Source organism: Nothobranchius furzeri, chromosome 2 (assembly GCF_043380555.1).
Source record: "Nothobranchius furzeri strain GRZ-AD chromosome 2, NfurGRZ-RIMD1, whole genome shotgun sequence".
Lineage (NCBI taxonomy): Eukaryota > Metazoa > Chordata > Actinopteri > Cyprinodontiformes > Nothobranchiidae > Nothobranchius > Nothobranchius furzeri.
This window is the reverse complement of record NC_091742.1, coordinates 90,857,085-90,884,730: the sequence shown is the minus strand read 5'-3', so window position 1 is coordinate 90,884,730 and position 27,646 is coordinate 90,857,085. Positions and strand designations below refer to the sequence as shown.

The 27,646-nt window shown below is 41.0% G+C and overlaps 2 protein-coding genes across 3 annotated transcripts in view; one reads left to right on the top strand and one right to left on the bottom strand.

Moving 5' to 3' along the window:
- fgb (fibrinogen beta chain) overlaps positions 1-27,646 on the bottom strand; it is a 199,461-nt gene that overhangs the window by 59,548 nt on the left and 112,267 nt on the right. The window lies entirely within an intron of this gene.
- On the top strand, positions 105-25,671 carry tlr2 (toll-like receptor 2). Of its 2 annotated transcripts, none has more exons than XM_070548184.1 (12): positions 105-232; positions 1,480-1,738; positions 1,815-1,971; positions 2,047-2,196; positions 2,273-2,479; positions 2,555-2,677; positions 21,403-21,553; positions 22,859-23,023; positions 23,099-23,278; positions 23,349-23,489; positions 23,560-24,068; positions 24,529-25,671. In XM_070548184.1, the coding sequence occupies exons 2-12, from the start codon at positions 1,489-1,491 to the stop codon at positions 24,920-24,922; spliced, it is 2,427 nt and encodes an 808-aa protein (XP_070404285.1). In that variant the 5' UTR covers positions 105-232; positions 1,480-1,488; the 3' UTR covers positions 24,923-25,671. The 2 variants fall into 2 exon arrangements, with proteins under 2 accessions (XP_070404285.1, XP_070404286.1); XM_070548185.1 differs by having other exon boundaries at positions 186-232; positions 1,463-1,738.

Sequence of the window (27,646 nt, the reverse complement as noted above, 5' to 3'; positions counted from 1 at the left end):
TGTCAGAAGCTTTTCATCACACAGGATCCGGTCTTCACCACCAAACTCACGTCCTTGCAGGTTTTATTTAGCAGAGAATTAATGATTAATACAGAAATAATGAATCAATATTTGCTCCCAGGAGGTCGCTTTCAATCTCACGAGCACGTTTCACGCAGATGTCAACTTTAACTTCCTCTTCTCTCTCGTCTCTTCCTGTGTTTGTGTCTCCTCTTCATCAGGACCGGCTCAGGTAAGACGGAGCAGATTTATCAAATAAAACATGAAGACACGAGTTCTGCTGGTGGACAGAAAAAAAGCTTGAAAGATTAGAAAAAGTCTCTCTTATGAAATGATCTAATCTCTGAGCCTAACGGGATCTTTCCTCAATCTTCACGGATGTTCTAATAATAATAATAATAATAATAATAATAGTAATAATAATAATCATATCCAGGAGTTTGATAGTCTGAATTTAGACAAACAGGGTTGTGAAATCCACCGAGTGCAGCTGGTTCCCTGATCTTCTCAGCTGTAGACGTGACCGCTGCAGAGCTCTGACATCCAGAGTAAATCAGTCGTCTCACGCTTTCGGGCCGCTGCTCGTTTTCTGACAGACGCAAAGGAAACGTCGCTCCAGTTTGGCCTCTGGCTCCCAGTTCCATGTCGGAGTGACTTTAAACTCATTTTTGTTTTCAAATCATTAAAAACAGACTAAACGTAAAATGGTCAAAAACGTTTTGTGAACGTCTCTGCAAACAAATGTTTCCTCCCACAGTTATTTTAGTCCAGATGTAAATATCACATCTGAAGTCTTCTTCCACCTGCGGTGTCCCTCAGATCTCCTCAGAGACCAGAGATGTGTGGGGGGGCCCAGGTTTAAAAAAAGGGGCCCCAAAAAAACCAAGCATTCTCTGGTCGGGACTGGGATCAAACCAGCAACCTTCTGATCAGTGGACAACCTGCTCTACCTCCTGATGAACAGCTGACCGAGCCACCTCAGCTCCTCTCATTTGGATCATGTCAGCATTTAAAATAAGATTTTAATAAACAATAATAATAAATGTTAAATAAAAATGTTTTTTTTTCTGATTTACCAAAACAACAGGAAGAAAAGAGAATAAAGTGAGGCGGTTTGTGCTGTGTTCTGAAAACGGTCGGAGGAAGTGGACACGTAGAGGACAGAGCATCTCTGTTCTCATCAGAGGGACGGGAGTAAAAAGAGAAGGAACAGAGTGTGTCTGAGTCACACAGAGGTCTCAAACACAAAAATAGAAACATGTGTCTGAAAAAGGAGCTAAAACACAAAGAAAGTCTGAACATCTGGACATTCAGACAGAACTATGATTTATCACTACAATAAACCATTAAGGGTCATAACAAGTTCAGACTATCTGGTTGATCATTGAACTTCCTCCATGCGTGAGTTTCACTTCTTGCCTTTTTGGAGCTGAATAAACTCTGCTGTGTGACTGAAACACAGATCCTGTCTCTGTGAAGATCTACAGGATGAGACGAGCAACCCGCTTCATCATCCTCATCCTCTCCCTGTGCTCGGGTCAGAGGTCAGACCACAGAAGGTCGTCATGCAGTCGCTGTGACCTCCATCTCAGCTGTAACTGCTCCTACGGGGAATTATCTCATGTTCCCATGGTAACAGACGAAGCTCTGAGTCTTGATCTGTCCTTTAACAACATCACCGTGGTGACCGACAATGACCTGACTGGTCACTCACGGCTGAAGGTTCTGAATCTCCACGGTAACGCAGATGGAATTCATGACCTCATTAATCAGCAAATGAAATGTCTCTGACTGATGACATCACTGTTGTCCAGGTAACCGATTAGCTGTGATCCATCCTTTGGCGTTTGACTCCCTGTGGAGCCTGGAGGACTTGGATCTGTCTGACAACCAGCTGAAGGCTCTCAACCACCAGTGGTTCTGGAAGCTGGAAGCTCTGCAGAGACTCAACCTGCTCAACAACCTGTACAGGTGAGTGGTTCAGGTGGCCTGAGAGAAGACCAAGCACCAACATCCAGTCATACCCAGCCTTCTGCTCTCCTCTAGCTGCCTGGGTTCTCCACCGTTGTTTCATGGACTCGTCAGACTAAGGAGGCTGCTGTTTGGAGGTCCCACTCTGAAGGAGCTGAGGAGAGGAGATCTGTGTGGAGTCACCCAACTGGAAGAGCTCACTGTGGAGGCCAACAACCTGACCATGTATTACCATATTTATCTCTTTGGATGTGAAGTAGAAACCATAGAAACTAAACCTATCCTCTGCTCTTTCCCTCAGATATGACTCTGGTACTTTAGGGGATATTTGGCCTCTGGGTCGAGTCACCGTTAGCCTCCATGGTCCTTTTCTAACAAACACGTCCCTGGCATCAGCTATGCTGGATGATGTGTCGTACCCTGAGACTTCAATCACCCTAAAGGACCTCTATCTGAAAGGACCTGAGTCTGTTGCACCCCTCAAAGCCTCCGCTAAGAAGAGAGTCAGGTTCAGTCACTACAAGCTTCTCTTTGGTTTCTCTTTTAATGATCACTCTCATTAAGTTACTTTTTCCTCGTTCAGGCATTTTTCCTTCTATAAGTCTGAAACATCAGATGAGTCTGTGGTTGACCTCCTGGTGGTGTTGGATGGAGTTCCAGTCACTCGCCTCAACTTTGAAGACATCACACTGACAGGTGAGGGAAGGTAAGATATCGTTACATCTCCTCTGTGATCAATCGATTTCTGAACTTCTGATGTTTGCTGCCTGGACCTGTCCATGCCACAAGTATACGAACTGTAGCTCCAGATGACCAATGATTGAGCCACCTCCTACAAACCATATGTGGGCCACTAAAGGATTGTTATTTTTTGTGTGACTGCGTTGAGTGGACCACTAAAGTATCGTTATTTTTCTGTGTGACTGCGTTGAGTGGACCACTAAAGTATCGTCATTTTTCTGTGTGACTGCGTTGAGTAGGCCACTAAAGTATCATTATTTTTTTTGTGTGACTGCATTGAGTAGGCCACTAAAGTATCATTATTTTTTTTGTGTGACTGCATTGAGTGGACCACTAAAGTATCGTTATTTTTCTGTGTGACTGCGTTGAGTGGACCACTAAAGTATCGTCATTTTTCTGTGTGACTGCGTTGAGTAGGCCACTAAAGTATCATTATTTTTTTTGTGTGACTGCGTTGAGTGGACCGCTAAAGTATCAGTATTTTTTCTGTGACTGCATTGAGTGGACCACTAAAGTATCATTATTTTTCTGTGTGACCGCATTTAGTGGACCGCTAAAGTATTGTAATTTTCTGTGTGACTGCATTGAGTGGACCACTAAAGTATCATTATTTTTCTGTGTGACTGCGTTGAGTAGGCCACTAAAGTATCGTCATTTTTCTGTGTGACTGCGTTGAGTAGGCCACTAAAGTATCATTAATTTTTTTGTGTGCCTGCATTGAGTGGGCCACTAAAGTATTGTTATTTTTCTGTGTGACCGCGTTGAGTGGACCGCTAAAGTATCAGTATTTTTTTGTGTGACTGCATTGAGTGGGCCACTAAAGTATCGTTATTTTTCTGTGTGACCGCGTTGAGTGGACCGCTAAAGTATTGTAATTTTCTGTGTGACTGCGTTGAGTGGACCACTAAAGTATCAGTATTTTTTCTGTGACTGCATTGAGTGGGCCACTAAAGTATCGTTATTTTTCTGTATGACCGCGTTGTGTGGACCGCTAAAGTATTGTAATTTTCTGTGTGACTGCGTTGAGTGGACCACTAAAGTATCAGTATTTTTTCTGTGACTGCGTTGAGTGGACCACTAAAGTATCAGTATTTTTTCTGTGACTGCGTTGAGTGGACCACTAAAGTATTGTTATTTTTCTGTGTGACTGTGTTAAGTGGGCAACTAAATTATCGTTATTTTTTTGTGTGACTGCGTTGAGTAGGCCACTAAAATATCGTTATTTTTTTGTGTGACTGCATTGAGTGGACCACTAAAATATCGTTATTTTTTTGTGTGACTGCATTGAGTAGGCCACTAAAGGATTATTGTATTTTTTTGTGTGACTGCGTTGAGTGGGCCACTAAAGTATCGTTATTTTTTGTGTGACTGCTTTGAGTGGACCAATAAAGTATCAGTATTTTTCTGTGTGACTGCGTTGAGTGGACCACTAAAGTATCAGTATTTTTTTCTGTGACTGCGTTGAGTGGGCCAATAAAGTATCGGTATTTTTCTGTGTGACTGCGTTGAGTGGACCACTAAAGTATCAGTATTTTTTGTGTGACTGCATTGAGTGGGCCAATAAAGTATCGGTATTTTTTTGTGTTACTGCGTTGAGGGGACCACTAAAGTATCAGTATTTTTTCTGTGACTGCATTGAGTGGACCACTAAAGTATCGTTATTTTTCTGTGTGACTGCGTTGAGTGGGCCAATAAAGTATCGGTATTTTTCTGTGTGACTGCGTTGAGTGGACCACTAAAGTATCGTTATTTTTTTGTGTGACTGCATTGAGTGGACCAATAAAGTATTGGTATTTTTTGTGTGACTGCATTGAGTGGACCACTAAAGTATCGTTATTTTTCTGTGTGACTGCGTTGAGTAGGCCACTAAAGTATCGTCATTTTTCTGTGTGACTGCGTTGAGTAGGCCACTAAAGTATCATTATTTTTTTTGTGTGACTGCATTGAGTGGGCCACTAAAGTATCGTTATTTTTCTGTGTGACCGCGTTGAGTGGACCGCTAAAGTATCAGTATTTTTTCTGTGACTGCATTGAGTGGACCACTAAAGTATCGTTATTTTTTTGTGTGACTGCATTGAGTGGGCCACTAAAGTATCGTTATTTTTCTGTGTGACCGCGTTGAGTGGACCGCTAAAGTATTGTAATTTTCTGTGTGACTGCGTTGAGTGGACCACTAAAGTATCAGTATTTTTTCTGTGACTGCATTGAGTGGGCCACTAAAGTATCGTTATTTTTCTGTGTGACCGCGTTGAGTGGACCGCTAAAGTATTGTAATTTTCTGTGTGACTGCGTTGAGTGGACCACTAAAGTATCAGTATTTTTTCTGTGACTGCGTTGAGTGGACCACTAAAGTATTGTTATTTTTCTGTGTGACTGCGTTAAGTGGGCAACTAAATTATCGTTATTTTTTTGTGTGACTGCGTTGAGTAGGCCACTAAAATATCGTTATTTTTTTGTGTGACTGCATTGAGTGGACCACTAAAATATCGTTATTTTTTTGTGTGACTGCATTGAGTAGGCCACTAAAGGATTATTGTATTTTTTTGTGTGACTGCGTTGAGTGGGCCACTAAAGTATCGTTATTTTTTGTGTGACTGCTTTGAGTGGACCAATAAAGTATCAGTATTTTTCTGTGTGACTGCGTTGAGTGGACCACTAAAGTATCAGTATTTTTTTCTGTGACTGCGTTGAGTGGGCCAATAAAGTATCGGTATTTTTCTGTGTGACTGCGTTGAGTGGACCACTAAAGCATCAGTATTTTTTGTGTGACTGCATTGAGTGGGCCAATAAAGTATCGGTATTTTTTTGTGTTACTGCGTTGAGGGGACCACTAAAGTATCAGTATTTTTTCTGTGACTGCATTGAGTGGACCACTAAAGTATCGTTATTTTTCTGTGTGACTGCGTTGAGTGGGCCAATAAAGTATCGGTATTTTTCTGTGTGACTGCGTTGAGTGGACCACTAAAGTATCGTTATTTTTTTGTGTGACTGCATTGAGTGGACCAATAAAGTATTGGTATTTTTTGTGTGACTGCATTGAGTGGACCACTAAAGTATCGTTATTTTTCTGTGTGACTGCGTTGAGTAGGCCACTAAAGTATCGTCATTTTTCTGTGTGACTGCGTTGAGTAGGCCACTAAAGTATCATTATTTTTTTTGTGTGACTGCATTGAGTGGGCCACTAAAGTATCGTTATTTTTCTGTGTGACCGCGTTGAGTGGACCGCTAAAGTATTGAAAATATATATCTCTCATATAAGCTCTTTCATATATTATTATAAGCTCTTTTATATGATTAAATATGTATCTCTCACTTTTGCCCCTTATATATTATCATAAATACATTATTATATGCCTTTTCATGGAATCTTGTTATAATATCAAAGACCTCTCTGTGCCTTTTCTGCTCAAGCTGAACAGCTGCATAAGGGAGTGAAAGCGTTCCTTCCTTCAGTTCCTCAATACAAGAACAACTGTCTTTGTTAGCAAAGGATGTTGCAGGATGTGTCCTGATCATCTCAAGGTTGCATGTCCTTGGGATGAATTGGTCTTTCATTAACAAGGCTATTAGCTGACGTGCGTCTGCAGGTGCAGATGGCAGAATTACGTGTGTGTATGGCAAACTACGTATGTAACATTCCTGTAATCTTCAATAAAAATCAGCCGTTTTCAGCAGAACGGCGAGAGTCTGTCCGAAGCATCTGGCAAGAGCAGGTCGCGGGACTTGCTGCAGAGACTCTCCCCCTCATGAGCGGCGAAACAGTGAATGGACTTCTGATCATTTGTCTCCTCGTTCTGTCAACTTAAAAGGTGTTTAACTCCATCTACTCCGTACCCGTGCTTGGTCTAACGGAAGAGAGACCAACAAATTTGGCGTCACGAACAGGATTTTTTCTTTTTGAAGAAAAAGGAGTTTTTGGAGGACAATTTGACCAACCGACCCAGCGAACAGATCTTGGCACAGAACACCGCGGTGGAAAACAAGGTGAGCAGAGCCTATTATCTAAAATCTGCTCATTGGATTTATCCAAAGCCTTTGTGTCCAGAATCATAGTAGCTGAGGTCCTAAAATAATAGTTGGAGAAGAAAGTGGAGACAAGTGCAGAAAGAATAAGAGATTTTTTTTTGTAATGGTTTAATGGTGAAATGAAATGAGGATTTTTCTAATGGTTTAATGAGTAAATGAGAAAAGGAAATAGTACAGAAATAGGGGTTGGAGGCCCAGAGCATTAATAAGCTCTAAATTCCATAGGGGTTGGAGGCCCAGAGCATTAATAAGCTCTAAATTCCATTTAAAGAAGGGTTGGAGGCCCAGAGCATTAATAAGCTCTAAATTCCATTTAAAGAAGGGTTGGAGGCCCAGGACAAGGTCCTAAATTCCATTTCCAGGTCGTGGCTGACCACACTATTTGCTGACGAGCGGATAGAATATATAACGAGGTTATATAAAGCTTGGCTGGATCCATAGGTGTGGGAACCCTAAAAGTCCACAGGTCGAGGACCTGGTTTTTGTGTTAAGGGAAGGGGAGGCTAAAGAGAGCTCCCTGGATTTTTAAGGTCAAGGACCTTTTGCATGAGATGAGAAAAATGTTCTGAGGTAACTGTTTTTGCATAAGATGATAAATGTTTTGACTGCTTCTGTGTGAAGAGAGCAGTGCTTTTGGCTATTTCTGCGTGCTTTTGGCTGTTTTTGCATAAAATGAGCAATGTTTAAATATGACAAGCAGCCCAGTTGAAGCCACGAGAAATAAGGTTTTATTGAGAAAGTCAGCGGAAGAGGCGATGAAGAAAAAAGGGGTAGATGTTAACAGTAGAGGTAACTGGAGAAAGATTTGGGAAGTGAAGGCTGCAGAATCGAGAGAAAAAAGGCACAGCTGTAGACAAGCTTCACTGTGTGTGTAAGCTGAGTTCAGCCTGTGTGTGTGAGGCGCAGCAAGAGGCTGCTTACGGCTCTGGATTGAAAGTACAGCACTAGGAGAGTGCAGAATGCAGAGCAGAGTTTTGGGAGCTCCGTGTGTGTGTGTGTGTGAGTGTACAGCGCTGGGTGTGTGTGTGAAGGCCTGATGCGGTACCAGAAAATAAATAAATAAGATAAATAAGAGCTTTAAAAAGTTGCAACTCGTATATGTAAATTACACTGCAGTGCTAAAATTAATGTTTGGAGCTACGCAAAATTCAAATTCTGCAACCCTGTTCTGATCAGTCTTTGAACAGAACACCACCAGTTAATAAATAAAAGGTTTTTAAAGTAACATATGTATATGTGTATACATATATATACATAAGTAGTGTACAAGCGTGATAATCATTTGTGTGCGGGGCAGCATGTGAGTGACCCCGATCTGGGGGTTAAGTGACCTGGAGATGAAAAAAGAAAAAAAAAAACAATAAGAAATGCAAGTAAGGTTGTATATGACAGCTTTATTTCAGAAATATATGGATATACATATATATAAAGTCAGATAAGCTGCTAAACAGTAAAATCAAAACAGATCTGCAGAAAATAAATATATAAACTATTCCTCAGAGTGCTCTCAAAAAATTGCAATTGGATTTGCTCTAATGTTACATAAGTCCTGCTTAAAAGCATAGTGAGCAATAAATTCTGAAAATAACCAGTGCAGTGTTAAATAAATTCTGTGCTTAAAATATTATATATATAGAGAGAGAGAGAGAATAAATAAGTGACGAACTGACTTACTTTAAAAAAAAAAAGACTGTGACAAACAAAGAATGTCGTCTGTGCCATGTGAATGAGTGGATGCGTGTCTTCTTGCATGAGCTGCTTTCGCTGGATCTTCTGAATGACTCAGTTTTTAATAGAGGGAGCAGCTGCTTGAGAAACAGGGTGCGGTCCATGTTTTTACTAGACGGTTATTTAGTTCGAGAGACTGTGGAAACAATAGAAAAAGAATTTATCGTTAGTGTGAGGACAAGAAAATCCTTTAAAATACAAAAGTTGTATGGTCGTGGTTATAAAGGAAGTATTTTGTCTGATTATGGGCCGTGGAGTCAGCTGGACTCCCTCGCTCTCACAGTTTTCCTGTGTAACATGCAGTTTTAAGCAATTTGTGACTTTAGAAAGGATATTTTTCGGTGTTTTGGACGTACCTTAAGGCTTCTGGTTAGGGTATTCAGGAGATCCTTCCTCTCGGACAGATCTAGTGAGAATGACTGGAGTTTCAGCCTGGGGACCTGACTCCACCCACTTTTACACACAGGAGTCCCGCAGTCTAAAAATAGCACAGGGTGCTGCGAAAAGCAGCTCTGAACCTCTCAGGATCATCTTTATGAAAACCATAAAATTAACAAATAATCAGTCAGGAAATAAAATATTTGTTAAATCTTGCTATAAAACAAAATCCAATAATTGTCTTACCTCAACTTTAAGAACCATTAACGTTAATGGCTGGATTTTGGGACGCTGAATAATGAAAAAACAGATAAACTAAGTATTATTTCCTGTAACCTGGCTAGAAACTGTACTAGGCTGTTTTGAGTTAAAAACTGGTAGTTATTTTCCCAAAATAAAATAGATAAATAAAAAATGAAAGGAGGGATCTTGCATTTGGGATAGATTGTGCCTAAAGTTTAAAACCTGTGTAGAACCGATTTGACGAGTCAGAAAAATTGTGCATAGGAAATAGTCTAGATTTACCTTTGAGTCAATAAAGTTGACTAAATATTAGAAACCTTCGTTGATTTTGATTTGTAAAAGAGAAAGTTCTGTCCTTTCAACTCAATCAACATATTTAAGGAAAACGTTTGCTGTGCATTGTGGAGGCATGAACTTTACTGGGTGGGCCTGTCACAACCAGCTGCAAAGAATGTTTGGCTCTGACTTCTATACAAAGAGAACCTGGAAGCCCTCACCAAAAACTGTGACTTATAACATCAAGACGGGGAGCACTACAAGATGGACAAAGAGGCAGAAACTTATTTGCCCTGCTGCTGATGAAACAAAGTACAAAAGGGGGAGCATGTGTGCTAACATGTGAACTTCAATCAATGACGGTGGTCATCCTGGACTTACAAAGAGAGGCTCAAAAGAGACTGTTTCCTATGGTTACACCCAGTAAAAGAGTGCTTGCTGCAGTCAGGTAATGAACAAGGCTTTTTGGCAACAACCAGTTGAATTGATGAAATGTCAGAACTGTGGAAAATTTACTAAACTACTGTAGAACATAGTTAACTGAGAAAGTTAGCCTAAAAAAAGATAATAATAATATCAATAAATAAATAAATAATAGGATTAGTAACCTGGATTTCAGCCCAACTCATCATTGGACGTCAATATAATCTTTATTGTCTTAGGATTCTCAGCTGCAGCGGACATGCAGTAAAGCCTTATTTTCTTTTCAAAAAGTCATTCATCGGCGTCATCACTTATCTTCATTAGTTAAGGAAACGGTGTCTATTTATAAGTCTAGGAGAACGCTTTAGGCTTCAACAGTTCTCTCCTTCGAGCAAACATGCGCAAATTTCCGGATAGTTTATAGCAACGTTCCATCCCATTCCATTCATTGCATAAAAATAAACATTAAATGAATAATTTGGCATCCAGCTGACTAAATGATTCATGGAACATCTCATCCGAGACAACAGTGTTGTTTCAGCTCCGTTGAGTTTCCCAACAGATCTAGCCAAACCTAGCTGATCCTATATTTTTCTATCAGCTGTAAGTTCTAACGTAGAAAATAATGTCACAAAAATATTGAATAATTGTACCCCTCATTCGATAAAAATTATGTTCACATTTTTATCTTGTGAAATCTTTAACATAATATTTTTAAATGGCCGTTTTGACGACAATTGGCTAAAAAGTCTTTAAGATTATCATCACAGGATGGCATGATAAATAAGTAAATAACATAAATAAATAAATAGACAAAAATAAGAGAGAAAAAGCAAAATTAATTAAATGAAACGTAATAGTGATAAAACGTTAAATTGATCTAAAATCTGTCATTCAGCGCCACTGGAAAAAGGAAGAGGATAGGGGAGTATTTTTTAGCACAAATCACGTTATTGATTTAGCAATGCAGCTTAATTTCAGATGCTTTAAGGATGATACTAACTTGTGTTATAGATGGAGGAGTAGCACAGAAACACTTCTCGATGAGGAGATAAGGAAAAAAAACTGCTGATTACCAATACTATGCACAAACAAACCTGTAACTGCAGTTTCGTTATTTATGAATTAACCTTAAGTAGTGAATTAATTCTTAGGATTTCTTGTGCGAGTAGTGTTCCTAAAAAAGAAAGAAAGAAAGAAAGAAAGAAGGTAAGAAAGACAGGTAGTTTAGGTAAGGGACAACCTGAAACTATTTGGTTGAATTGATAGTAAAAGTGGTTGTCCTAATTTCTAATTGGAGAGATCACACCGCAACATGAGTTTAGAACGGCAGTTATGGGAAGTTTTGTTGGATTAATTTGATTACACGCTTTAGGTCTTGTTTTTTTCTTTCCACTGATTTAGCGTTAGGTTAAGTGTTTTCACACTTTCGCTTCAGTCTGACATTTGCTTGGTGTGTGAGGGCACAGAGACGTGTATGGACCGTGTGTTTGACTGTGTTTGTCTTGTTTGTTTGTTTATTTATCTATATGGGCGTGGCTGAGCCTTGAGAAACATCAACAAAGCCATTGGGCTATTCTGAGTAAATTGACCAATTCAAATTCAGGATCCTGAAACAATTTGGTTATAACCTCTAATTAATGAAGGACATCTTAAGAATTCATTGTACAAGGCATCATCTCCAGTGTTGCTGGAACTGTTATAAAACCCATGCATGGTTGTATATTTTAGTTTGATCATTTATACTCATTGAATTATTGTTGTTTGCTTTATGTTTTAATTTCTTTGCAATTTTTTCTCTGTGACACAGGTGGAGATGCTGGTGGCAAAATGGATCCCACACATTTCTTTCTCCCACACACATTCTTACTCTCTCCCTCTCTCTCTGTGTATGTGCATGTGTATGTGTTTGTGTGTCTGTGTGTCCATGTCGTGATGTCACTGTACCTTTAATTGCGCTTGCTGTTCGTAACTGTATGTGTCTGATGTTGAAGGTATCAGAGGCTAGGGTCAGTAAGAGCTAGGACATTTTTGTGCATAACCTCTAATCCCTAGGCGATCGGTCCGGGGAACTTCTGGTCCGGCCGGAGTGTGAATCTTCCTACCAACTATCTGCCAAAGCTCAATTGGACTGCACAAGTCGAGAAAGCCTTCATTGGACCAAAACTACACACACGAAGAGGCTTCGTCTTCGGTGCCAGGCGTCTGGGTCCTGCTAAAAGTCACCAAAAGGAAGTGGACGGAACCGAGGTGGACCGGGCCATACAGGATCACGGAGAGGACATCACACGCTGTCCGGCTGGACGGGAGGAGCCTAACCTGGAAGAGAAGCAGCTGACATCTGCCTAACCAGAGAAAGGATCCAAAAACCAGGAAGAGAAGTAGCTGACTGCAGTAGCGTGCCAAGCTGCCACCACATCCTGCAGGACGAGAATCATGACATCATCACCCCCTGCAGCTGCCTGGAGCCAGTGAAGGGTCCTCAACAGGGGGAAGAAGTAGCCACCCTATGAACATTCTACAAGGGTTGTATTTAACACCCTCATTTATTTTACAAGGGTAATATTTTACACCCTCCACCTGCTGACCCAATTATCCAGATGCCCTTGTTACTAGCCAATCCTAACATCTATTTGGGAGGGGAACTCTCTGATGATAGTGATGACTCTCATGATGAAGAAGATGTTGTTAGAGTGTGAGAATGTTCAGTGATTTATGTAACCATCCCTTCACCAGTTCATTTTTATGATTTTTTTGTTTGTTTTGTTTTATTTTTTGTTGATCATTGATGTCCTAGGCATGCACACTCTATGCCAACAGGTGTTCGCCCCAAAATTGAGATATGACAAATGGGGGGACATGGGGGAATTTTCCCTATAAACATATGATAATTAGGGTTTTTCGCCCTCATATGGAGTTGCATGCGATCCATACATGTTGTAACATGTTCAGTTGAAAGTATGATCATGTTTTTTGTATTAGTTTACTGCTAGAAAGATGAGTAAATGTAATCTGATTGGTTGTTTGTATTGGTATTTTAAAAAAAAAAAACTTTGCTTATTGGATTCTTTTTGATGGAATTTGGTGTTATTGTTTTGATTTCTTATATCTTTATTGAACTCTTAAAAGAGTTCAAAAGGGGGATTGAAAATATATATCTCTCATATAAGCTCTTTCATATATTATTATAAGCTCTTTTATATGATTAAATATGTATCTCTCACTTTTGCCCCTTATATATTATCATAAATACATTATTATATGCCTTTTCATGGAATCTTGTTATAATATCAAAGACCTCTCTGTGCCTTTTCTGCTCAAGCTGAACAGCTGCATAAGGGAGTGAAAGCGTTCCTTCCTTCAGTTCCTCAATACAAGAACAACTGTCTTTGTTAGCAAAGGATGTTGCAGGATGTGTCCTGATCATCTCAAGGTTGCATGTCCTTGGGATGAATTGGTCTTTCATTAACAAGGCTATTAGCTGACGTGCGTCTGCAGGTGCAGATGGCAGAATTACGTGTGTGTATGGCAAACTACGTATGTAACATTCCTGTAATCTTCAATAAAAATCAGCCGTTTTCAGCAGAACGGCGAGAGTCTGTCCGAAGCATCTGGCAAGAGCAGGTCGCGGGACTTGCTGCAGAGACTCTCCCCCTCATGAGCGGCGAAACAGTGAATGGACTTCTGATCATTTGTCTCCTCGTTCTGTCAACTTAAAAGGTGTTTAACTCCATCTACTCCGTACCCGTGCTTGGTCTAACGGAAGAGAGACCAACAGTATCAGTATTTTTTCTGTGACTGCATTGAGTGGACCACTAAAGTATCGTTATTTTTTTGTGTGACTGCATTGAGTGGGCCACTAAAGTATCGTTATTTTTCTGTGTGACCGCGTTGAGTGGACCGCTAAAGTATTGTAATTTTCTGTGTGACTGCGTTGAGTGGACCACTAAAGTATCAGTATTTTTTCTGTGACTGCATTGAGTGGGCCACTAAAGTATAGTTATTTTTCTGTGTGACCGCGTTGAGTGGACCGCTAAAGTATTGTAATTTTCTGTGTGACTGCGTTGAGTGGACCACTAAAGTATCAGTATTTTTTCTGTGACTGCGTTGAGTGGACCACTAAAGTATTGTTATTTTTCTGTGTGACTGCGTTAAGTGGGCAACTAAATTATCGTTATTTTTGTGTGTGACTGCGTTGAGTAGGCCACTAAAGGATTATTATATTTTTTTGTGTGACTGCATTGAGTGGACCACTAAAATATCGTTTTTTTTTTTGTGTGACTGCATTGAGTAGGCCACTAAAGGATTATTATATTTTTTTGTGTGACTGCATTGAGTGGACCACTAAAATATCGTTATTTTTTTGTGTGACTGCATTGAGTAGGCCACTAAAGGATTATTATATTTTTTTGTGTGACTGCGTTGAGTGGGCCACTAAAGTATCGTTATTTTTTGTGTGACTGCGTTGAGTGGACCAATAAAGTATCAGTATTTTTCTGTGTGACTGCGTTGAGTGGACCACTAAAGTATCAGTATTTTTTCTGTGACTGCATTGAGTGGACCACTAAAGTATCCTTATTTTTTCTTGTGACTGCGTTGAGTGGGCCAATAAAGTATCGGTATTTTTCTGTGTGACTGCGTTGAGTGGACCACTAAAGTATCAGTATTTTTTGTGTGACTGCGTTGAGTGGGCCAATAAAGTATCTGTATTTTTTTGTGTTACTGCGTTGAGTGGACCACTAAAGTATCAGTATTTTTTCTGTGACTGCATTGAGTGGACCACTAAAGTATCGTTATTTTTCTGTGTGACTGCGTTGAGTAGGCCAATAAAGTATCGGTATTTTTCTGTGTGACTGCGTTGAGTGGACCACTAAAGTATCAGTATTTTTTGTGTGACTGCATTGAGTGGACCACTAAAGTATCGTTATGTTTCTGTGTGACTGCGTTGAGTGGGCCACTAAAATATCGTTATTTGTTTGTGCGACTGCGTTGAGTGGACCAATAAAGTATCGGTATTTTTCTGTGTGACTGCATTGAGTGGACCACTAAAGTATCGTTATGTTTCTGTGTGACTGCGTTGAGTGGGCCAATAAAGTATCAGTATTTTTTGTGTGACTGCATTGAGTGGACCACTAAAGTATCGTTATGTTTCTGTGTGACTGCGTTGAGTGGGCCACTAAAGTATCATTATTTTTTTTGTGTGACTGCATTGAGTGGGCCACTAAAGTATCGTTATTTTTCTGTGTGACCGCGTTGAGTGGACCGCTAAAGTATCAGTATTTTTTCTGTGACTGCATTGAGTGGACCACTAAAGTATCATTATTTTTCTGTGTGACCGCGTTTAGTGGACCGCTAAAGTATTGTAATTTTCTGTGTGACTGCATTGAGTGGACCACTAAAGTATCGTTATTTTTCTGTGTGACTGCGTTGAGTAGGCCACTAAAGTATCGTCATTTTTCTGTGTGACTGCGTTGAGTAGGCCACTAAAGTATCATTAATTTTTTTGTGTGCCTGCATTGAGTGGGCCACTAAAGTATTGTTATTTTTCTGTGTGACCGCGTTGAGTGGACCGCTAAAGTATCAGTATTTTTTTGTGTGACTGCATTGAGTGGGCCACTAAAGTATCGTTATTTTTCTGTGTGACCGCGTTGAGTGGACCGCTAAAGTATTGTAATTTTCTGTGTGACTGCGTTGAGTGGACCACTAAAGTATCAGTATTTTTTCTGTGACTGCATTGAGTGGGCCACTAAAGTATCGTTATTTTTCTGTATGACCGCGTTGTGTGGACCGCTAAAGTATTGTAATTTTCTGTGTGACTGCGTTGAGTGGACCACTAAAGTATCAGTATTTTTTCTGTGACTGCGTTGAGTGGACCACTAAAGTATCAGTATTTTTTCTGTGACTGCGTTGAGTGGACCACTAAAGTATTGTTATTTTTCTGTGTGACTGTGTTAAGTGGGCAACTAAATTATCGTTATTTTTTTGTGTGACTGCGTTGAGTAGGCCACTAAAATATCGTTATTTTTTTGTGTGACTGCATTGAGTGGACCACTAAAATATCGTTATTTTTTTGTGTGACTGCATTGAGTAGGCCACTAAAGGATTATTGTATTTTTTTGTGTGACTGCGTTGAGTGGGCCACTAAAGTATCGTTATTTTTTGTGTGACTGCTTTGAGTGGACCAATAAAGTATCAGTATTTTTCTGTGTGACTGCGTTGAGTGGACCACTAAAGTATCAGTATTTTTTTCTGTGACTGCGTTGAGTGGGCCAATAAAGTATCGGTATTTTTCTGTGTGACTGCGTTGAGTGGACCACTAAAGTATCAGTATTTTTTGTGTGACTGCATTGAGTGGGCCAATAAAGTATCGGTATTTTTTTGTGTTACTGCGTTGAGGGGACCACTAAAGTATCAGTATTTTTTCTGTGACTGCATTGAGTGGACCACTAAAGTATCGTTATTTTTCTGTGTGACTGCGTTGAGTGGGCCAATAAAGTATCGGTATTTTTCTGTGTGACTGCGTTGAGTGGACCACTAAAGTATCGTTATTTTTTTGTGTGACTGCATTGAGTGGACCAATAAAGTATTGGTATTTTTTGTGTGACTGCATTGAGTGGACCACTAAAGTATCGTTATTTTTCTGTGTGACTGCGTTGAGTAGGCCACTAAAGTATCGTCATTTTTCTGTGTGACTGCGTTGAGTAGGCCACTAAAGTATCATTATTTTTTTTGTGTGACTGCATTGAGTGGGCCACTAAAGTATCGTTATTTTTCTGTGTGACCGCGTTGAGTGGACCGCTAAAGTATCAGTATTTTTTCTGTGACTGCATTGAGTGGACCACTAAAGTATCGTTATTTTTTTGTGTGACTGCATTGAGTGGGCCACTAAAGTATCGTTATTTTTCTGTGTGACCGCGTTGAGTGGACCGCTAAAGTATTGTAATTTTCTGTGTGACTGCGTTGAGTGGACCACTAAAGTATCAGTATTTTTTCTGTGACTGCATTGAGTGGGCCACTAAAGTATCGTTATTTTTCTGTGTGACCGCGTTGAGTGGACCGCTAAAGTATTGTAATTTTCTGTGTGACTGCGTTGAGTGGACCACTAAAGTATCAGTATTTTTTCTGTGACTGCGTTGAGTGGACCACTAAAGTATTGTTATTTTTCTGTGTGACTGCGTTAAGTGGGCAACTAAATTATCGTTATTTTTTTGTGTGACTGCGTTGAGTAGGCCACTAAAATATCGTTATTTTTTTGTGTGACTGCATTGAGTGGACCACTAAAATATCGTTATTTTTTTGTGTGACTGCATTGAGTAGGCCACTAAAGGATTATTGTATTTTTTTGTGTGACTGCGTTGAGTGGGCCACTAAAGTATCGTTATTTTTTGTGTGACTGCTTTGAGTGGACCAATAAAGTATCAGTATTTTTCTGTGTGACTGCGTTGAGTGGACCACTAAAGTATCAGTATTTTTTTCTGTGACTGCGTTGAGTGGGCCAATAAAGTATCGGTATTTTTCTGTGTGACTGCGTTGAGTGGACCACTAAAGTATCAGTATTTTTTGTGTGACTGCATTGAGTGGGCCAATAAAGTATCGGTATTTTTTTGTGTTACTGCGTTGAGGGGACCACTAAAGTATCAGTATTTTTTCTGTGACTGCATTGAGTGGACCACTAAAGTATCGTTATTTTTCTGTGTGACTGCGTTGAGTGGGCCAATAAAGTATCGGTATTTTTCTGTGTGACTGCGTTGAGTGGACCACTAAAGTATCGTTATTTTTTTGTGTGACTGCATTGAGTGGACCAATAAAGTATTGGTATTTTTTGTGTGACTGCATTGAGTGGACCACTAAAGTATCGTTATTTTTCTGTGTGACTGCGTTGAGTAGGCCACTAAAGTATCGTCATTTTTCTGTGTGACTGCGTTGAGTAGGCCACTAAAGTATCATTATTTTTTTTGTGTGACTGCATTGAGTGGGCCACTAAAGTATCGTTATTTTTCTGTGTGACCGCGTTGAGTGGACCGCTAAAGTATCAGTATTTTTTCTGTGACTGCATTGAGTGGACCACTAAAGTATCGTTATTTTTTTGTGTGACTGCATTGAGTGGGCCACTAAAGTATCGTTATTTTTCTGTGTGACCGCGTTGAGTGGACCGCTAAAGTATTGTAATTTTCTGTGTGACTGCGTTGAGTGGACCACTAAAGTATCAGTATTTTTTCTGTGACTGCATTGAGTGGGCCACTAAAGTATAGTTATTTTTCTGTGTGACCGCGTTGAGTGGACCGCTAAAGTATTGTAATTTTCTGTGAGACTGCGTTGAGTGGACCACTAAAGTATCAGTATTTTTTCTGTGACTGCGTTGAGTGGACCACTAAAGTATTGTTATTTTTCTGTGTGACTGCGTTAAGTGGGCAACTAAATTATCGTTATTTTTGTGTGTGACTGCGTTGAGTAGGCCACTAAAGGATTATTATATTTTTTTGTGTGACTGCATTGAGTGGACCACTAAAATATCGTTATTTTTTTGTGTGACTGCATTGAGTAGGCCACTAAAGGATTATTATATTTTTTTGTGTGACTGCGTTGAGTGGGCCACTAAAGTATCGTTATTTTTTGTGTGACTGCGTTGAGTGGACCAATAAAGTATCAGTATTTTTCTGTGTGACTGCGTTGAGTGGACCACTAAAGTATCAGTATTTTTTCTGTGACTGCATTGAGTGGACCACTAAAGTATCCTTATTTTTTCTTGTGACTGCGTTGAGTGGGCCAATAAAGTATCGGTATTTTTCTGTGTGACTGCGTTGAGTGGACCACTAAAGTATCAGTATTTTTTGTGTGACTGCGTTGAGTGGGCCAATAAAGTATCTGTATTTTTTTGTGTTACTGCGTTGAGTGGACCACTAAAGTATCAGTATTTTTTCTGTGACTGCATTGAGTGGACCACTAAAGTATCGTTATTTTTCTGTGTGACTGCGTTGAGTAGGCCAATAAAGTATCGGTATTTTTCTGTGTGACTGCGTTGAGTGGACCACTAAAGTATCAGTATTTTTTGTGTGACTGCATTGAGTGGACCACTAAAGTATCGTTATGTTTCTGTGTGACTGCGTTGAGTGGGCCACTAAAATATCGTTATTTGTTTGTGCGACTGCGTTGAGTGGACCAATAAAGTATCGGTATTTTTCTGTGTGACTGCATTGAGTGGACCACTAAAGTATCGTTATGTTTCTGTGTGACTGCGTTGAGTGGGCCAATAAAGTATCAGTATTTTTTGTGTGACTGCATTGAGTGGACCACTAAAGTATCGTTATGTTTCTGTGTGACTGCGTTGAGTGGGCCACTAAAGTATCGTTATTTTTTTTGTGTGACTGTGTTGAGTGGACCAATAAAGTATCGATATTTTTCTGTGTGACTGCGCTGAGTAGGCCACTAAAGGAGAGTTATTTTATGTGTGTGACTGCGTTGAGTGGACCACTAAAGTATCGTTATTTTTCTGTGTGACTGCGTTGAGTAGGCCACTAAAGTATTGGCATTTTTTGTGTGACTGCGTTGAGTGGGCCACTAAAGTATTGGTATTTTTTGTGTGACTGCGTTGAGTGGACCAATAAAGTATCGTTTAGGGATGAGCGAGTACACCACTATCTGTATCTGTATCTGTTCAACCAACTAAATTATCTGTATCTGTACTTGGAATGGGCGTGGTATAACCCAGAAGTGGGCGTGGTTTACATCCATATATTATTTTAAGTCTGACATTGATATGGATTGATCAGAAGTTGCTATGTGTATTGTTTATTTGAAAACTATTTACAGAGCAGCCTCAGAATTGAGATTTAATATTTTTGATCACAATAGTAAAGGAACTATTACAGAACAAGTTTTTCAATAAAATCAGAACACTAATATTTAAGTGCATGGATTAATACATCTGAACTCATGCAGTAGGAACTAGGAAATATGATATGCTAGAACCAGACACAACTTTATATATATTTTGTAATTTTAATTTGATTAAACTGATTTTTTTTCTTAAAGTTCTTGGCATTTTCCCACACAAAGTTAAACAAAACAATGTTGATTAAGGTGTGTGTGTGTGTGTGTGTGTGTGTGTGTGTGTGTGTGTGTGTGTGTGTGTGTGTGTGTGTGTGTGTGTGAGAGAGAGAGAGAGAGAGAGAGAGAGAGAGAGAGAGAGAGAGAGAGAGAGAGAGAGAGAGAGAGAGAGAGAGAGAGAGAGGAGTTAAAAAAAAAACAACTACCGGAGCGGAGGTAGTGACACAGCACGTCAGCTCTGTCTTGTCAAAAGCACCATGTAAGTTACGAAAAAAGTCACTTTAAATTTTCAACCGAAAAAGAGGCGAGCTGGAGAAAACCTAGGGAAAACTGAAGAAACGTGAGCAACAGTGAAGCAATCACAGCGAGATCCGTTACTGTGTGTGTGTGTGCGTGGATGAGTCGAACGGACTGCGCTCCCGGCCGCCTGCAGTTTTGTGTGTAGGAAGGGGCGGGCGCTCTATGTGACTGGCCAGTCACAGAGCGTGAAGACAGTCAGTTACCCAATGAGGATTTTCCTTCAGCACGATTACGGATATTTACAAGTTTTACTTGTTTCATGCTCGTATTCGTCAAAAATGCTTTATCCGTACCGGAAACTCGTCTGAAACGAGTACCCGGCTCATCCCTAGTATCGTTATTTTTCTGTGTGACTCCGTTGAGTGGGCCACTAAAGTATCGGTATTTTTTGTGTGACTGCGTTGAGTGGTCCACTAAAGTATCATTATTTTTCTGTGTGACTGCGTTGAGTAAGCCACTAAAGTATCGTTATTTTTTGTCTGACTGCGTAGAGTGGGCCACTAAAGTATCGGTATTTTTTGTGTGACTGCATTGAGTGGACCACTAAAGTATCGTTATTTTTTTGTGTGACTGCATTGAGTGGACCACTAAAGTATTGTTATTTTTCTGTGTGACTGCATTGAGTAGGCCACTAAAGGATTATTTTATGTCTGTGACTGTGTTGAGTGGGCCACTAAAGTATCGGTATTTTTTTGTGACTGCATTGAGTGGACCACTAAAGTATCGTTATTTTTTTGTGTGACTGCGTTGAGTGGACCACTAAAGCATCATTATTTTTTTGTGTGACTGCGTTGAGTGGTCCACTAAAGTATTGTTATTTTTCTGTGTGACTGCATTGAGTAGGCCACTAAAGGATTATTTTATGTCTGTGACTGTGTTGAGTGGGCCACTAAAGTATCGTTATTTTTCTGTGTGACTGCGTTGAGTAGGCCACTAAAGGAGAGTTATTTTATGTGTGTGACTGCGTTGAGTGGACCACTAAAGTATCGTTGTTTTTTTGTGTGACTGCATTGAGTGGACCACTAAAGTATTGTTATTTTTCTGTGTGACTGCGTTGGGTGGGCCACTAAAGTATCGTTATTTTTCTGTGTGACTGCGTTGAGTAGGCCACTAAAGTATCATTATTTTTTTTGTGTGACTGCATTGAGTGGACCACTAAAGGATTGTTATTTTTTGTGTGTGACCATGTTGAGTGAAAATATGTTGGTGTTCCAGGGTGAATAGCTAAATTGTGCCCTGACTGTGTGAGTACCACTGTGTCTTTGACAGGTGGGAAACAGCCAACTGGACTGATCACAAAAGCCTGGATGAGTTTTTATTCAAAAACATCGTGGTGCTGGACCTCTTCAAGTTTTCCTCATTACTACAACTGAAATTCGTTCTACAATACCTACGGAAGATATCCGTCATAAACTGCAAGGTACAAACAAGACAACAATGGTTGGTGGTAACCACAGAAACAGTTAAGCCAAAACATGGGTGAAGGTATTCATCTATCCAAGATTATCTGCTTCTCGTTCAACAAGGTCCTTAATTCAGTTTAGTGCAGAGGACCAAGCATTTAGACTTTAGTAAGATCTTTATACATGTGAGTGTGTTCTACATCTTTATACATGCTGGTTCAAAAATCACCTCTTCTCCCCTCCGAGGGTCGAGGTCGTCACAACCTTACACCCTCTGGCTGAGAATACCTCCACCAAGACAGAAATAAACAGGACAGGTACAGTTGTAGCAGTGGGGGGTGTAGATAATAAAAGTGTCAAATTGAAACAGTGGAGCCTTCAGATTCATTTCCACCCTTGCCTTGGCATCTGTCCTATTGCCAAGCAACCATGAAATTAAAACCAATGTGCGTACCAAACGGGGATAATAGACGTACCGTTACAACCCAAGTATTTATTCTCTCATTTGGGAAACATTCTCAGTTTGTTAAGATAATCTTGCTGGGCAAACAAATCCAGTACTCATGTACTTTATATGGGGACTTCTAGAGCCCTATAACTCCTCAAGGCTCTTTACAACACACACACATTTACACCCTGGTGGTGATGAGCTGCCCTGGAGTGCACTGACAGAGGTGATTTGAGGAAACTCTTCCTGCAAGTCTACAAGCTTTCCTCTCTGCTCTTAAAGAAGCATGCTGAAGGAAACCAGAAGGGATCAGTGGTTGTCTTTGTGCCCTCTAGACTACTGTGGAGAACTTTGCAGGTCGCTTATCATTCATCACCAAGGTGAAAGCTAGGGATTGGAGCAGGAACATGTTTGTTTATATAAAAAAACAGAGACTGATGAACAGACACCAGACACACCTGGAGCACCTGTCCCCTATTGAAGGAGTCTCCAGCAGCTGTCTGTCTGGAATCTGGTTGTGTTTGTCACGGTGTAGGAGGTGGAGATGATGGACCATGTGTGGTTGAGCTGAGCAGGAGGTAAAAATGCAGGCTTCGGATAAAGTAAAAATGATTTAATGGCAAGATGGGATGAACAGAAACACCAGCAGACAACAACAAGGAACTGACAAAGGACAGGGGCAAAACAGGTGGTTTAAATACAGAGGGCTAATTAGGGAAACATGGGCAGGTAAACGAGGGACAGGTGAGAACAATAAGGGTAATCATGGCAGGAGAGGAACACAGTCAGGTGGGCAGGGGCAGATCGTGACAGTGTTGAGCTTTTCGTTCTCATTCTACAAAACTCCTTTGTAAGATGTGACCTCCATCTTCAGGTGTATGTGATGCCCTGCCAAACGTCCCAGCTGCTGGTGAACCTGCAGTACTTGGACCTGTCCAACAACCTGCTGACTGACCTGACTCTAGCAGAAACGCTCTGTGACAAGAGCTCCACTCTGGAGGATCTCAGAGTTTTAAACATCAGCAAAAATCCTCTGAGGGTGAAGCCAAGAAACAAAGTCAAATCTTTGTCATTTACTGGTCTGAGATTTGAAGGTCTGTCTGTTTCTGTCCAGTCTTTGTCCAAGATGAACCGACTGGTAGCAAAGCTCACCAAACTGACCCACCTGGACATCAGTGGAACTGGATATAGCTCCATGCCTTCAAACTGCTCCTGGCCCTCCTCCCTGAGATACCTGAACATCTCTGGGGCTAAACTTACCAACACCAGTCACTGTTTGCACACAAACCTGGAGGTACAGCACCCATAGAAACATTCCAGCTGAGGTGACATTTTAAAACACGTCTCTGCTTCATTGTTTCCAGGTGTTGGATCTGAGCTTTAATGACCTTAAAAGCTTCAGCATGGACCTGCCGGTACTGAGAGAGCTCCACCTCTCTGGGAACAAGCTCCTGAGGTTACCATCTGGGCAGCACTTCCCCAGCCTACAGACTCTCTCCATACAAGTGAGGAACAATCTCAGATCTCTGTCAGCTCACCTGTTACCTACGTGACCCCTTCTGGTTTGTTTTACAGTCCAACACCCTGAACTGGTTCAGTTACTCAGACCTCCAGTCATTCAGGCGTCTTGAAGACCTCCGAGCAGGTCAGAACAAGTTAATCTGCTCCTGTGACTTTGTCCCCTTCCTTCAATCCCAATTGAGAGGAGAGGCAGGCATACAGCTAAGCGACAGGGAGGACAGCTACGTCTGTGACTCCCCTCTCTACCTGCAGGGGGCGGTAGTGAGTGGAGTCCGCCTCTCTGTCGTTGAGTGCCACCAGGTTGTATTTGTCTCTGTGAGCTGTGGGCTTGCTCTGTTTGTCGGGATGCTGGGGTCCGCTCTGCTTTGGCGCCTCCATGCCTTCTGGTACCTAAAAATGATCTGGACTTGGCTCAAGGCCAAGAGGAGCTCTCAGAAACGCCGGCGTCAGAAAGACACCGAGGACACAGAAGCGCTGCTGTGCTTCGACGCTTTTGTTTCCTACAGTGAACGAGATGCTGGCTGGGTGGAAAACTACATGGTGCCCGAGCTGGAGGAGCCAAGGTCAGTGTTTGTGTGTGAGGATGGTTCGCTCTAACCCTTTCCGTTTTAATTACAGCTTCCCTGTGTACTAGTTTAGCTAAAAACACAAAGTTTATTTATTTACATTACTGTTTTGTCCTTCAGATGAAATCACATTGCTGAGTCAAAAGCTTTAACTCACTTCTTTCTTCCTTCACAGGCTCCGCCCCCTTTTGGGGAAAAATCAACTGTAAGAAACAAAGTGTGTAAATATGTTTAAAAGCTGCTTTCTGATGTTTTTCCCATCAGATTTTACGTTCTGTAGTGATTAAAACCCATCTGGATTATTAGGGTCGTTGTTGGCTCCGCCCACAAGCAGGATGTTTTTGTCATATTTCTAAAAGCTGAGAACCATATGAGATGACAATATTGTGTGGCTTTAGTACAGACCTTCAGTAGATCAACAGATCTATAATCTGGTTTCATGGTTCCACTCTTACAGCAAAGAAGACTCTGGCATTCCCGGATCCTCCCACTCGCTGACCCTGTGTCTCCACAAACGGGACTTCCTTCCTGGACGCTGGATTATGGACAACATCATGAGTGCCATCGAGCGCAGCCGACGGACCATCTTCGTTCTCTCTGAGAACTTTGTCCAGTCCGACTGGTGCCGCTACGAGCTGGATTTCTCCCACTTTTGGCTCTTCGACGCCGGTGGAGACGCCGCCATCTTGATCCTGCTGGAGCCACTGTCCAAGGACGACGTTCCCAAACGCTTCTGCAAACTTCGTAAACTCATGAGCTCCACCACCTACCTTGAGTGGCCTCAGGAGGAGGAGAGGAGGCCGGAGTTCTGGAGGAGTCTGCGCGAGGCTCTGAGAGGAGAAAACGAGTGAAAATAAAAAAGGAAAGCTGTCAAAAGTCAGAATATCGATTACAGAAAATACGATTTTAAAAGGCTGTTTAGCTCAAAGTGGGGCTAAAACCTGAACTATTGCAGAATCAGATTCTTATTTTTTTTTCAGTTATCAAAGGAACTTTTATCTGAAAATTGTATTGTTTTTATATATTTTTATACTTATTTTAGAGTTTTTATTTCTTCCATCTGTATTTACTTTTCACAAAACCGTCTTTCAATTTTTTCCTCTTTCAGTTCTTTATTATTATTATTATTGTTATTATTAATAAACAGTTTTGCTGTCTTCTCTTGTAGCTTCTTTTTCCCCGTCATCTGAGGTTCATGTGTTTTTACATTTCTGTTGTCTGGATTGAGTTTTAATTTAGCTAATTTCAGACTATATGTATTAATAATGTTTTTTTTCTCTGATGTTTAATTGATGTTTAGAATCATTCAAAAGCAAATCCACAGGTGGTAGCAAGGACTTAATGTCCCACTTCTTCTTCCTGTAACTAATACACTGGCAGAAGATCTGAAAGTGTTTTAGTTCAGATTTAAGAAAAAAAATCATAATAATAATAAACTATTAAATGCAGGAACATCCACATGTGTCTGTGTGTGTTTGTGTGTGGAAGAGGGTGATGTCTTTTATCACAAGTAGTCATAATCATTTATTTTTTTCATATCTTTCAATATTAAGTATTAATAATGAAACTAAAATAATTTCAGGGCAGATTATGGTCAGACTGGGGCCAACAATAATTTTATAGATTCATAATAAACTCTTCCTTATGTCGTGTAAAGGATATAATCTACAAACAGTAAAATAAACTGATGTTGATTAATTAGTCATTTACAGACCAATCAAAAAATTTCTTCTAAGACCAGATATTTAGTTGGACTGTAATGTCATAAAATGGTCACATGGTGAAGCTGTTCGTCCATTTATTTCCTTCTGATTCACCTGAAGGTTATTTGTCACCACATGGGGGCGTTACTGTGACCAAAGTGCTTCTAACTGAACATTAAACACAGAAATGTTCATTCTGTCAGAAATAATCTGTTTATTATTCATTCTAAACCAGATCTTTGATTTACACGGATCACATTACGCACCATCGTGAAAACCCAAGACCTCTAACCCAGATGTCTGAGCTGCAGACAGTCTGTGTTTAAACTCAGCATCATATCATAGATCAGCAGGATTAATCTGGTTTTAGTCATTCTGACTCACCTTGCCCCTCCCTGCCAGGTGAAGGGCCAGGAAGCAGCAAGTCTCCAGCTAGATGTTTGTTTTCCATTGATGGTCTGATTCGGAAAAGGGTAGAATGCCTTCTCCGGGTCAGGGATGAGGTCCTGCCCCAAGTGGAGGAGTTTAAGTATCTCGGGGTCTTGCTCTCGAGTGAGTGATGAGATCGATAGGCGGATTGGTGCTGCATCTGCAGTGATGCGGGTGTTGTACCGGCCTGTCGTGGTGAAGAGAGCTGAGTCAGAAGGCGAAGCTCTCGATTTACCGGTCGATCTACGTTCCTAACCTCACCTATGGTCATCAGCTTTGGGTAGTGACCGAAAGAACGAGATTGCAGATACAAGCGGCCAAAATGAGTTTTCTCTGCAGGGTGGCTGGGCTCTCCCTTAGAGATAGGGTGAGAAGCTCTGTCATCCGGGAGGGACTCGGAGTAGAGCCGCTGTTCCTCCACATCGAGAGGAGTCAGTTGAGGTGGCTTGGGGATCTGGTCAGGATGCCTCCTGGACGTCTCCCTGGTGAGGTTATCTGGGCACGTCCAACCAGGAGGAGACCTAAAGGTAGACCCAGGACACGGTGGAGGGACTATGTCTCTCACCTGGCCAGGAAACACCTTGGGATTCCCCCAGAGGAGCTGGCCCAAGTGGCTGGGGAGAGGGAAGTCTGGAACTCTGGACTTAGGCTACTGCCCCCGCGACCTGACTCCGGGTAAGCGGATGAAAATGGATGGATGGTCTGTTTAAAACTAAAGCATCATATATTAGCCATAAGATGGCAACTAGACTGAATGTTACATACGCTCCCCTATTTAGCCACCAGATGCCCTCAGCAGCTCCCTCCTCACCTGGTTCACTCACCCAGCTGTTTCCACTCAGTAATCATCCGGGCTACAGATAAAAGGCTCTCATCAGCATTCAGTCAGGGAGAAGGTCCTGGATAGTATTGACTCGGAGGAGTTGGTACTATTCTCTTCTCTTGGTGTGTTTGGCGGTTAAACTTAGAATCTCTCTCGTGTAACTTTGGTATTCGACGTGTTTTGGATTTAGGATTAGACCTTTTGGTAATTTGACTTCGGACCGGTTTTGGACATTGTATTTGGATCCCCCTTGAACTTTCCTGCTTATCAGGACTGCTCTTCTTATTAGTACGTTTCTGTCAGTTAATCCCCAACCCCTTCTGGGTTGGCGTTTTCCGTTCTCCCTTTTTGTAGATATCTATATACAAAAATAAAGGAGCTAATATTATTATTGTTGTAAATACCCTTTTGTAATAAAATCCCTGCAACACAGCACTTTGTTTTTATTTCACCCACTCACCCATTTTATTACTCCCCCTATCTTATCACTCCTAGAGAGCCGGGGACGTAATACTGAAGTATAACCACTTTCTCAGGTACACTACACCTCTCTGGTACCAGGCTGGACCTACTACCTTCAGAACCTCCTCAGTTCTTGGTGTCACAGATCCACCCAGGTG